The sequence below is a fragment of the Oenanthe melanoleuca genome, chromosome 1A, assembly GCF_029582105.1.
Source record: "Oenanthe melanoleuca isolate GR-GAL-2019-014 chromosome 1A, OMel1.0, whole genome shotgun sequence".
Classification (NCBI taxonomy): domain Eukaryota; kingdom Metazoa; phylum Chordata; class Aves; order Passeriformes; family Muscicapidae; genus Oenanthe; species Oenanthe melanoleuca.
Window position 1 is genome coordinate 61,797,579 of NC_079334.1, and position 12,990 is coordinate 61,810,568.

Genomic DNA, 12,990 nt, shown 5'->3' on the forward strand with positions numbered 1-12,990 from the left:
AATAGCGTCCCTCCTCAAAAAAAAGACAAACAAAACAAACCAAAACCAAACCATAAAACAGGATGGGGCACTGGGCACCTAAGTATTTTTGCATCTGGGAAACATAGAAGGTAAGTGATTTGCCAAAGACCATATAAAGATTAGTAGCAGAGGTGGAAGTAGAAAGCAGAGCCCTGACTCCCAACACCAGCCCTTCCTTTGAAAACGATGCGGGTTTGTCCCGAGCTGTTCCCTCCCAGGTGTGCTGTGTTCTGCTGCCACACAGAGGCTGCAGCACAGCCAGCACCCACAGACCTGGCTCTGCTGGTGGCATCTCTACGAGGGGGAAACTTCAGCTCGAGCCTGGGTACTGAGCTTGGGAAGGGGGGGTCTGGGGGCAGAAAGAACCAACACAGAATCTGCAAAATTTCCCAGAGTGCACATCTGACCCTCCAGCAAACTTCAGAGGATGAAGATCAGGGAGGCATAAAGATGACTAAATTAGATTTATTCACAGTGGGTAAGCTACACACTGTTTCTTTATGTAAAAAATCTGCACATGATTCCCTCTGCTACTCCATGGGAAAAAATTTATACATACATATGATTCTCCATCTGTTATGATTCTAACTCACTAGTACTTTATCATAATAGAGTCTCTTGAAGCAAAGAGATGGATGAGATGACCTTCCAGAGCTTTCAGCTTTACCTTTTTCTAAGTTTCTATGACAATGACTTTGAAAAAAATTTTTAAAAAACACTTGAGAGACCATATTGAGATCATCAGAAAAACAATACACATAAATATAATACAACCAGAGACAGAGGCTTTTTTTCCTACTGCTTCAGCTGTAACAGTCTTCAGTAACATATGGATTTGACAGGTATGCAGGCAAAGTCATATGGATGGATGGATACAGGCCTATGTACTGCCACTGATACAAGAGCAGCAGACACAAGAAATCAGCTGCCACAAAAGCAGGTCAGATTGTAGCTCTGGTTGTCTGCTCCTCTGGCCAAGTATTTTTTTGCTCCTGCCCCCATTTGTTGGTGTTGAGAGCTTTAGTTTCATTGTTTGTAAACTGTATATAAGCATGTCTACTCAGTGCCCAGAGGGTGAAATGATACAAATTTCAGGAAATTCCTGGAAAATCGATTGTCCTGACAACAGGTGCTACATGAGCACAAGCTACTTCTGATTTACCACACTGAGTTTAAACCAGAGAAATTGTGGTCAAGTCACAAGCACATGCACAGAAGATAACAGGGAGACAAACTAGAAAAGGCTGCTCTTCTTTCATAGAACCCACAGCACAGGGCACTAGTTCTGAACTGGATCAGTTAGTGACACTTCACTCCAAGTAAATGTTCCTTTTTTACAGTAAAAACAGGAGCATAAAATTGACAACAGAATCCACAAATAAGGATCTGTAGGCAGAAATATGTCTAGGGCAGGTGCTTCCTTTGGTGCTGTGCTCCACAGAGAGCAGCAGGAGCAGGCACCAGGTGGAAGTGCTTGGAGGCCTGGATTTTGCAACACAAGAAGGAAATTCCTTTCTTCTGCCCAGGCTTCATGAAGATCTAAGTTTGGGAAACTGAGGGAAAAACATGGGAAGAAGCAGCTAACTTCCAGACATTTGGGTTTCATAAGGCACTGTGCAAGTTCCCACATTGTCTGAGTGAAAACAGGACTGATGTCTTTGAGCTTGGGGCTTGATGCAATCGCAGCAGTAGCATCTGCCTGCCAGTGGCTCTGCCAGTATTGTAGTCTAGAGCTTCTTGACAGCTGTGCACCTCCCACACTTGGAAAGGCTCCAGCTGGCTGTTCTGGCTGGCTGGGTGCCAGTCCTAAGTGCCCTCTCTAGGGCTTTGCCTCTTTTCAGTGAAAGAAAGGCAGAATAATGGCAGACCTAGGCTTGAAAGGATCGCTGGACCCCCAAGTCCAGCACCCTGCTACTCATAACTACTTGCCATTTGTGTAAAAGCCGTCACTTTTTAGTCATAAATGTGTTAACTGATGGAGCTGTCCCCCTGTCTACCTTGGGATACTGCAGAGAAAGGTGAAAGTCTAAATAGGTTACGTCCCTTAATCCCAGCCCATCATGACTCCTATTTTTAATGAAGCAGTGCTCCTACACAGTGTCCTGTGTTAACCTTGGACATTGATTTAGGGTGACTGTCACCTCCTCCTTGTGCCTTCATTGTTCATTCCTTTCTTATCCTCTGGCAGGATAAAATTATGGCTCCGATTTCACACATACTGAGCAACACTTCATTACTGCTTTCCCCCTCACTTCTCTTTTTGGTATCCTGTTTATGTTGTTTTACCCATAGGTTCAGAACTCCTCCTGTCTTTCCTCTCTGCTTTCCTCCCCACAGGGCTCTGGAGTTTCATAAACACCTGGCATTTCATTACTTGGTAGTAGATCTTTAACCTTTCACTTGAATGTTTAATGTGGTCTTTGGTTCCTGACCTATAGATGTAAAATATATTTTATTAAATTCTGAGGAAAATGAAAAAACTACTTAGATAAAAGAAATTTTGTTTTTTTCAACTGTGGATTCACTGTTTCACTCCCCACCATGTTAAAATCAGTAACTCTTCTAAAATATTTCTAAATAGGATTTAACATTCAGAACTACACAGGCTTAAATTCATAAAAGCTTCCTGACATTTCCTTAAATTTGAGCGTACAATAAAACTTTAACATGAGAGACATGATTTTGTTCCATAGGAAACAACTTAAAAATCACAAAAAACAAAGCAATTGATTACCAATAGGTTTCTTTTCTTAGTGAAACAGGAGCCAATTTTTGACAAGATCATATCAACAAACTGTACTTTCATCCTTCATGATAAGCACAGAAGTTTTCCAAAAATTACACTACCTGACTTATGGCACATGCCATAGATACTGGCAATGCATGACAAAGGGAAAAGATCCCCATGCAAATCTAACATTTGATTTTCACAACCTGAATTTAACAATGGGGAAAAAAATAAATATTGCCAATAATGATGGCAAATCTTTAAACAATCAGTAAGCTGGAAAACAACCAAGGATTTGAAAGTGCTGTGGCACCAGGTTAGGTGAATGCTTTTTGTCCTTTGCTAATAATGTGTTTAGATAGCTCCCTCTTACAAATAATTCACATGTCAACTCTTTCACAGTTAAAACACTGCACCTGTCTGGGAGAGGAAAGTGGCTTCAAAGCCTGCCTTTCCTCATTAATCAACATGTGAAAAAATGTTAGAGGTAAAGCTGGACTAATCATGGGTTAGCTGCAACCCCTGAACAAATTGAGAGAAAGAGAAAAGAAAATGAGAAACATTTGCAGAGAATTCACATTCATCTTTGTTTTTCTATTGTTCTCTTTTTCATCCTCATCATTTGACTGGAAATAAAGATCACTCTAGGGTTTTTCTGACATTATTGTTACACATGACTGTTTTTCTTGTATGGGAAAATAACAATTTTGCTACAACACAGCTGTAGAGTTAATTTTTTTTAACATCTTTTTTATTTACCAACAGCCTCAGGAAAAATGAAGAATGTGTTGCTGGTACAATGTCATTATGGAAACGCATGATTCCTGTTAGTTTCAAGGTGAAGTTTACTTCTCACTCTTAGACTAGACTTTAACCTCCTCCATTCCTATCACTCCTCCAATATAAGCAAATCAAATCAGAAATGTCACTCAGTTCAGAGTTAATTCTCCTCTTTTCCCATGAAATTGCAAAAAATACTAGTCATACTTAAGACACTCAAGAAAAGTCCATGAGTTATATAGTAAAATAAAAGAATGAAAGCATGAGAACTATAAGTAGCCCTTAGACTACAGAATTAATCTCTTTTTTTTTTTTTTTTTTTTTTTTTCTTTTTTCCAACTCTCTTGACCTTCTTTCTCATTGACCTAAAGTGTGGAGGCTTCCCTGGTCATAGCATGACACTACACTAAAGATTCAAACACTGAATTACACTCCCCTGACAGAAGGTAGTCCTGGAAATTTAGTTCTTGCTGTGTATCCTCTGCCTTACTCAGCCATCACCCAACTCTTATATTTCAGGGCTAGCACTGAATCTGTGGCCTTTTTTCTTAAGATTTTGCTAGACCAGATGTTTGTAATAAAGGAAGTTGTCATCATGACGCAAAAACCTCCAGATGCAAAAAGATATGGAAACTTACGTCTTGGATAAACTGAAAAAAATACCTAAAATATGGAATGAACATTTCCTTGCTCTGATGGGGGAGCTAGGTCACAATGTTGTGCCTTGCAAAATGTCCTGCCCAAAAGCGGGTCCAGCTGCTGTATCTATCAAAATACCAGATGATCCCTAAGTTTGGTCCATCAGAAAAACACAGTCTGGGCTGTGGGGCAGGAATGTGGAAAGTGTGAGAACTGCTGAAGGGGAAACTGGAATGTCCCCATGAATTTTGGTGGATTTATTTTTGCCACCAGGTATGAGCAGAGCAGAAAGAAGAAAATTAAAAGTGATCTGCACCTATTCTGCCATTTTAGACCATATGGTTTCTTCTGTCCCCTGCTGCTGAGGTGGAGTCACAGGAGACTCAGGGTGAAGTGCAGCCTAAAGCAGAGGGGCTGATGCTTTTCAGAGCACCGAGGCACCAAAACTGATGCCTTAGTAGGGAGCCAAGCATTTGCTTTTTGCAGTCCTGACACATATTATACACATAAAAAACCACAGGACTTTTTTTTGAGAAATAACTAGTATCTGTTTAAAGCTTCAGAGAGCTTCAGCAGTTCAAGACACTATGAACAGATGACGTCCCCAGAGTTTTTTATGAACTCCAGGCACTGAAACACTCTCCGTCATCCCAGTGACTAACGCTGCACGCACAGGAACAAACATGATCAATTGCGTGAGCAACACTAACCACAAAAGCACTAGATATTTGACTCCTGACCTTAAAACAGCCCTAAACTACAGGGAAATGTACTCCCACTGGCAGCAAAATGACCTGGTGACAGCTTCTGTGCCACAGGAGATCCTGTCCCTCCCCACAGGTTGCTCTGCCTGGAAGTCACATTCTGAACCATGACCTTAAGGGTGAAATGTCGGGGACATCCTGCTGGGCCAAATGCTTCCCATCTAGTCTGGATTTTGCCCTTTCCCTTCCCTCAGGAAGCTGCAGTGCCTGCCTGGGACAGTGCAAAGCCATCTCTTTGTAAAGCCAAGTTTAAAGACTTGCTGAGACATTACAGTTCCAGCCCTGGAACTAAAAGTCCGTAACCTAAGTTCCAGGTGTGTGGAGTCATTTGCAAAGCATGGTATCGTCATCACAATAAGTTACACTGCTGAGACATGCACTAAAAGAATGCACAGTGTTATTTGAGAAATCTGCTGCAGGAAGGGAGACAGAGAGAGCAGAAAATATAATTGTAATGGGAAAAATTATGGTAATGCATTGGTTGAGCAAAGATCAAGCTATACATTAAATATGACCTCACTGTTTCTGTCACATATGGTATTTTTGTCAAACTGAAATACTTTGAATAGAAAGTCAATTACTCTGCTCTTTGGATTTTCTAGGAAGGTCTCCAATCAGGTTTTTATGCTGATGAACTCATTTTCACTGGTAAGTCAAGTTAGAAAACCTGGAAACCTCAATTTCTGGATCTGCAAATTATTAAGGGATTAACATTTTAACCATTTCACCCTCATTTCATCAAGTAGGAGAAATGATTGCTCAGCATCTCTACAGACTTGATCAGTCATTTAGGGATCCATAAATGAAATTAGGCATTTTTACTTTATGCATTTTAAAACATGTAACTTCTACATGAATATAGTTCTTTTAAAAAGTGAACAAAAAGCTTCTTTTTTCTGTTTCTTCTAAAAATGGTATCTACCAATACAATATATGCAAACTGAGTTTGTTCAGGAGTTCAATTTCTTAGGATCCTGAAACTAAGCTGGGTCAAAATACTAGAAATTGTTATTATTAGAATTTTCTGGCAAGCTTCAAACAAAACTAGTATCTATACACTGTCATTAAGTGACCTGATCCTCTAATCATCAATGTGTGCACATGCATTTCTATAGGCTATTATCTTCAGACAGAAAAAAATAAAAACCAACCAAAGAAACCCCCAAAACCCCGACCTAAAAAAAGCCCAAAACCAGCCTAAGAGTTGATTTTTACCAAAACTAGATCACAGAGGCACTGCTGTAGCTTTAGGCACAATGTGTGGCAAAAAGCTCTTTGCCTGCTTTTAACATTCGTATTGTAGAAAATCTGTGCAGATTTCTCCTTCAAATTTTCTACTAAATTTGCCTCAGAGGTTAATCCAGCCTTTCAGGAAAGATTTACTTTTCTCATGCAAACAGATGTCAGACTGTTTACACAGAGCAAGCCCAGTAAACATTGCTGTTAATGTGCAAAGATGAATTTTGTGTGCTTGCTGGGGCTTCTAATGCCACCACACATGAGCACACATTCCCTAAATCCCTCCCAACGTGCACATCCTTGGCATGCTGGCCAGTCCTGCTGTATTGGACATCACCAGGCCAGGGTAAGTGGCATTTGGCTCAGAACAAGTAGGAGGGGCCAGGCCACTGCCACAACAAATCTTATGGAAATAAAAAGTGTGCCAAGAAAGAGTATAGCCTTAATTTAGGCTATGCTATGCACATTAGCATGCCATAAATTTGCTCAAAAGTTGGTTTGACCTGCAGTTTGTTCTACAATCAAACAAGAAAGACAGCTTGAGCTTGGTTCCAATGACCTTCAGAGGCCTAGCTGAACCTGTGATTTATGCGAAAATCAACTGATAATATCTTTTTTTTTTCTTAAATTGACACAGATAAAGACTCAAAAGCAGTCCTTCAAAAGAGGCTTTTAAGTCTTGAAAGGGTAATATCTTATGATACAGAAATATTACATTCTTCACAGGGAACTTGCTCATTTATGCAAAGTTTGTAGTTCATAGTATAGTTGCAATACATAATTTTTAAAATGATCGAGTCTTCTGAAAACTTGACATAATTTCTCATTCAGAAAAAAAACAAAAAACCAACACACAGAAGAAAAGAAAAATAACAAGAACAATCACCCCCTGTCCCCCAAGTCAAAAACCTGTTAACTATCTGCTTAAATTTACTTTAAAATTAGTCTTTAACACATGGTAAGAATTAAGAAAGTACTTTATTTGTTTCCCTGATCAAGTATGTGAGTGCATTTACAAACTGCTGCCTTAAGGAATGTGAGCACAGAGTCTCCTGTACAGGAGGGTAAAGGTAACTCCATTTCAGTAAAATGAACAACCCCAGGTCTTTAAATGTCTACACACTTTTACCTGGGTGTGCACTTCAATCTCCTGTGGCTGAGAGGGCGGCCATCTGATCAGAAGGCATATTTTTTTTCCACATATGGGCTATAAGGGGGGGTAGAGGTAGTATTTCAAAGTAGTAATCCCTTTCTTCTGGTGTTAATGCACCTGTCTAAAAATTAATTAAGCTGTTTTTTTTCCCCAGCAGAGGGAAAAAGTTTTGTCAATCCAAAACACGTGTAAGAAAAGGGGAATAAATTAAAAGTACTGGAGTGCTACAGTCAATATACAGCCTTGTAAGTTTTTGTCTTACCTGGCAGAAAAGCAGAAGCATCCCCTAACTCTGGCTTTCTGTGCCACAACATAACTGAGGCTGCAACTGTAGAGTGACTACCATGAGTCACATCTCTCACAGACACCTGCCCTGGCCTGCACCTCCCCAGGCTTTGGAAAGGACCAGCATGTTCTCTGCACTTAGGAAGTCTCATAGGATGAACTGTCACTGAGAGTGGAAGACCAGTTTATGTTTGATAGTTCCTGTCATTTAAACTAATTTTTGTCTTGGATGAACATTTAACAGAAAAGCTTATCTAGCACCTGGGACCAGATCCTTTGAAAGGGCAGCTCATTTCCTTTCTCCTTCCCTGTTGCCATGGTTGCCTTCCCAGCAGGACTTGGCCTCAGACACAAAATCACTCATGAAAGAGAAAGGCTATGAAAACTCCTGAGGTCTGAAACTCACTTACAAACCCAGTCCAAAGCAGTCCCAGTACACTGACCTTTCAGTCATGTTGGAGAGCCCCTTTGTCACTAGCTCAGAGAGAAATCATCAGGAAATTGTGCAGAGGGTTTGCAGCGACCTGGAGGCTTCTCCAGAGCTTCTCCATCAGTGAGGACCCCAAAGCTGCATCTCAAAGGAATTAAGGGCTATCACAAATCTCACTGCTTTCTACACCAGATGCAAGGAGCAATCCTTAATCTGAATTCTCTGCATCAGTGCAGAGTGCCATTTAAGCAAAAATCTCAGACTCCACTAACAAGAAAAAAGCAAATAAAAAGCCTTTTAACCACACAGACCATTCATCCTCTGGGGAAAGATGGAGAGAAGCAGCAAACCATACACACAATTGTTAGCTACACTACTTAACATGGTAAGGGAAAGCAATCAGACACTAAATAGAGCTGAGATTTTATTGAAACATAGGGTTTTGAACATACTTTTGCCTACAGAAGCAAATGTGTTATTTACTGGACAAAACAGCTTAGACTTTTAATCACTGATCTATATTATCCCCCTTTTATGTTTTTTTTTTAGGATGAGCAGGTAAGTCAAAATAAGTATCAAACTCTGCCTATGATACAGTGCAAATGTGTTCTCTCTTCCCCACTTCATGCCCTAAATGGTGATAGCAGAATGTTATGTGATACCTAAGGTGAGGCAGGGAAAAGTAGAACTCTGACTAGTTCCAGTAACTCCTGCCTCTCAGTGCTCAGCTGAATTCTCTATGGAGGAAACCTGCCTTGATGATTATAACTTACCTCTTCTCGATGTTCTTCTCCAGAGCGCTGAACATACCACCTAATAGAGGCTTGCTGGGACTTAGGAGTACATTCCAGAAAAGTTGAATTAAATTCAATGCCAAAAATCACCTTTTCATCAGCAGTTTCATGACTAATGCCTGGAAAGCAAACATGGTACAGGAGATTAACCCTGACCTGCTTTTTAAAGCAATGGGAAAACAGCCTGATTCAGAACAGATGCTATAAGAGTGAGTGAATTATAAAAACGCAAAAGGAAACTTAACTTTTAGCTTAAACTATAACTATGAGGATTTAGAGGCGGCTGCTAACCTTCCTTCAGTGCAACTGGTTTTTAAGGAGGTCAATAAAATCTGTATCATGAGCTTGCTCCGTTTTAAAGTTGGGGCTTTCACCTATGAGGAATTTAAAATCTGACCTGTGTTTTTCCTTTAAGTAATGGAACCTGAGCTAAACCTGCTGAAGTTAGATTGTATGGTCTGGTTTGTTCACCCAAAGGAGTCACAGGGCTAAAGTAAACTGAAGTTTGCCTCCCTTCAGTGTGATTTGAAATGCTCTTTAGTATGTTTCAGAACAAACACTGAAGGAGCCATGAGGAGATTGGAAATCCTTTCTTGGTCTTCTGTAAATCTGAGCAAGTAATTTCTAATCTCTGCATCTTCATTTTTCTTTCTAGTCTGTCTTATCTGTGTCTTATCTACCTTAGCAAGAGACTAAAGCTGTTTCTTATGTCCTCTGAATAGCAGAAGGGAAGGTGAAAGCATTGGTGTCTCCTGAATCAGAAGTTAGCTCCAAGCCAAAATTAAAACAATTTTGGATCATGCTTTCAATATAACAAATACCTGTATGAGATCTATAGAAATTAAAGCTCTCTGCATTATTTCCCTGTGCCACTATGATTTTGGTAGAGCCAAACAACTTCATTCACCCAACACAGTCTCTGGGAGAGAACCTCACACAGAGGAGCATCAAATTTGAATAAGTTGGGAGACCATAATATTACTCATTATCACAAATGGCCTAAATAACCCAAGAGCCTGGAGTGACAAAGGTCAGCTTCATAGGTTTATGGCACACAAGAGTTGCTCCAGGTGCACAAAATTGCTTATGATGGCACTATGTCAGGCAAAGAATTAATAACAATAAAGCTCACTCTTCCAATATCTCTTTATCCTTCCAGGAAAATGCGACACTGTCAGCCTTTCTGCTATGGTTTCTATAACCTTGAGCTTTGCACAGTCTCAGATATCAGTGTTTGGAGAGTCACAGCAAGCAGCAAGCAAGGAAATTCTGGCCCTTGGGATAAACAGGAGTTTTGTCATTGACTTTGATGGAAATGAGATCTTACCCTGACTTTTTAACTATGTCTGCAAGCACACATGTACAGTCAGAGCCCTCTAGACTGTGCAACAGACTTCAGGCTTTGATCCCCTGGCAAGCAGCTCTGATTTCTGCACTGCCTCCCACTGAGGTCTGCAGCAGGCACCCAGCACCGCAGCGGCACGGAATAACCAGAGATCAGTGGGAAGGGATGCCTTGTCCCAAAGCCAGTGCTCAACGTGGTGATACAATCAATACTGTTTTGTCTGGATTGTTCACTTTAATAAGCAGCTAGAAGAACCCCAGACAAAGCCACGCTTGGGTTTGAATGCTATTCATTTATTTTATGCTGCCACAGAGATTGCTGTGTAACCGCAGGGTTTCATACTGACAGTGTTCACTGAGAGAGAAGGGCTGCAGATGCCAGAGGAGCAGCCAGACCCTTTGGCATCTGAAAAGAGGGTGTGGGAAAGGGAGGGGGAAGCAGGCAGGGAGAAGGGGGTAGGTTCTTGTTAATAACAGGAGTATTTAAGTAGCTGTGGGAAGGGGAAAGGGCTGGTTTGGCAGCTGCAGCTCAGCCTTGGGACCTGTGTCAAGTGGCAGAGGAGATGGCATGTTCCCTGCCCAACCCTGCAGGCTTCCTTTGTGGCATTTGCTGCCCAGTTTCTGGATGGAGCATCATGCACATTCCATCAGCTACTTTCAGGGATGTGTGTGATGTTTTAGTGCCAGGGGTGTATCCCCCTGCCTGGTGTGAGTGCTGGGGAGGGTTGCCCATAAGGAATGCAAGGGTGACATCCTATGCTGGCTGTCCCTTAACAGCTCCAGCTCTGAAAATTTAACTGTGGGAGGGGTAATGGACATGAAGTGTGGCAAAGGCAAGTGTTCTGTTGAGCTTATCAAGGTTTTGCAAAGACCCTCAGAGCAAAATCTGCTGCCTAAGCGACAAAAGAGCAAGAAAGGTGACAAATACTCACTGTCTTCCACATCCCAGCACTGTGCAACTGGGTCTCCATACTTGACATCCTGCCTTCTGGCTCGCCTATGGGAAGAGCATGCAAACTTGTAACACTTCAGACATAATTGCTGGAATGCAACAACAAAATACAGAGGAACTCAGCAGATGTGGACTTGCTTTGCTCCCATCCTACTGCTGACAATTACAGTCTTAACTAAAACCAGTCACCCTCAAAGCAGCATGTGGCCTAGAGAGATTTGTATAACTGACATCAAGAGAAGAGCCTGTGATTTGGGAAAACCACTGGGAGGGGAAAAAGCCAGAGGAAAAAAATCTGCCTAAAATAAAGAGTGTGTAATACAGTGACAGAGAATGTCTAAACTTGCTTTAGGAGCATGGTTCTAATGGTGGGGTGCACTATGATGCAAATACCTAAAAACATTCCATGCTGTAGATCATGAAAAAGATCTGAAGTTCAAGAGGTGATATTGAAAATAAAGCTCAGTATTAGCCCAAGGTAATACTGACTAATAAACTAATTATTAAAATGAGGAGAGAGGAGCCTGTATTTTAGTTTGTTAACAAACAATTGACAAATCTAGTTATCTTTCATCTCTGTGGATGGAAAGAACATAAAGCAATGATCTGAGACTTGCCTGCCAATCTCTGGGTGTGTTACATGAATTCACCATGATTTACTGTCATTTCAGTGTAATAGTACTAAAAAGAAAGTAAACTTTTCCTCTGTGCATGATTGCATTTATCTCACAAGAGCTATGGAAAAAATGGAAGCTTTTTCAATTTTACAGTAGAATTGGAGACCCAGGAAAGAAGTGGTTCTTTCCTCACAAGCAGCAGCAGTGGGACCTCCCGTGCACAGAGCAGCGCCTTGGAAGGACAGCAGGTTGCCAAGGCTGATCAGTCCACTAGGCAAAAGCTGTAGCCATGCTGGAAGCAAAACTTTCAGCACAGAAGGAAAACATTCAAGTAACTGATCTACTGCAGGATTCCCAGGGCCAGTCACCCATCCTTTGTTTTGGAGACACAGACTTTTGGCCTTCCCTCCAAGCTGCACATCTGTTAAAAAGCATGGACCATCGATCTCCGTGTCCCAGTCCACCCCAGAATTCAGCAAGACTCATGTGTCACTGACTTTGCAGTGAGCCTGAACACTTGCTTTTCTCCTTTTCTTTATGCTTCTCTGAATTTAGTTTGCTTTGGCTATGAGGGAGAACACATAAAGTTTCTTGACACCATGAAATGATAACTTATGAGTCATTAACTTCAATGGATCAGGACCCAGCCCAGTGACCCCTAAGGTACAAAGTGTCATTCCAGAGCCTGAGCTCAAACTGCATCCCCACTGCAAGAATTACTGTCAGGAGGACTTTGTCCAAAGTGGAATGAATAGGCTGTGCAGGACTCTGGCTCCAGCTAAATCAGCCAAAAACTTCAGGAGACACATCCAGCAGCTTAGCACTGCACTGCTAGACCCTGCAGTGTGCTCTTCCTCCAACCAGACCCAAGGTGCTGTCCTGGCTGGTGGGTACAGAAAATTCATGTGAAGATTCTTTCACTGTGGAAAGACTGCTGCCAATGTGGTCAAATCATGGTACTTAAATCTCTGTCTCCCTCTCATGGCTAGACCACAAATACAATTGTTGGGTTAGGTCAGAGAATTAAATATATTTTATTACTGACCACTCTGGGATGCTATGTTAAACTCTGCTTTCTAACTACTATGAAAAAGTCAGAAGCTTAAGAGAGGCTCTTGCCTCTTGGGCAGAGTTAGCTACAACCTGGACCTCCATCTGAGCATCTTGTGCCTTAAAGCATTCAGCATAAAAAAGGAAAGTGATGGATTTATGATGTTAGCTGCAGTAGCCAAGTTACTGTCACA

The 12,990-nt window shown here is 41.4% G+C and overlaps 1 protein-coding gene across 1 annotated transcript in view; it reads right to left on the reverse strand.

Annotated features, from left to right (window-relative positions):
* Nucleotides 1-12,990, reverse strand: part of SEMA3D (semaphorin 3D) — a 136,333-nt gene that overhangs the window by 2,527 nt on the left and 120,816 nt on the right. Inside the window, exons 16-17 of the mRNA XM_056516344.1 lie at nucleotides 11,110-11,174; nucleotides 8,813-8,952 (exon numbers count right to left, since the gene is read on the reverse strand). Of these exons, the coding sequence (XP_056372319.1) occupies nucleotides 8,813-8,952; nucleotides 11,110-11,174 (205 nt within the window). The remainder of the gene's footprint in view (nucleotides 1-8,812; nucleotides 8,953-11,109; nucleotides 11,175-12,990) is intronic.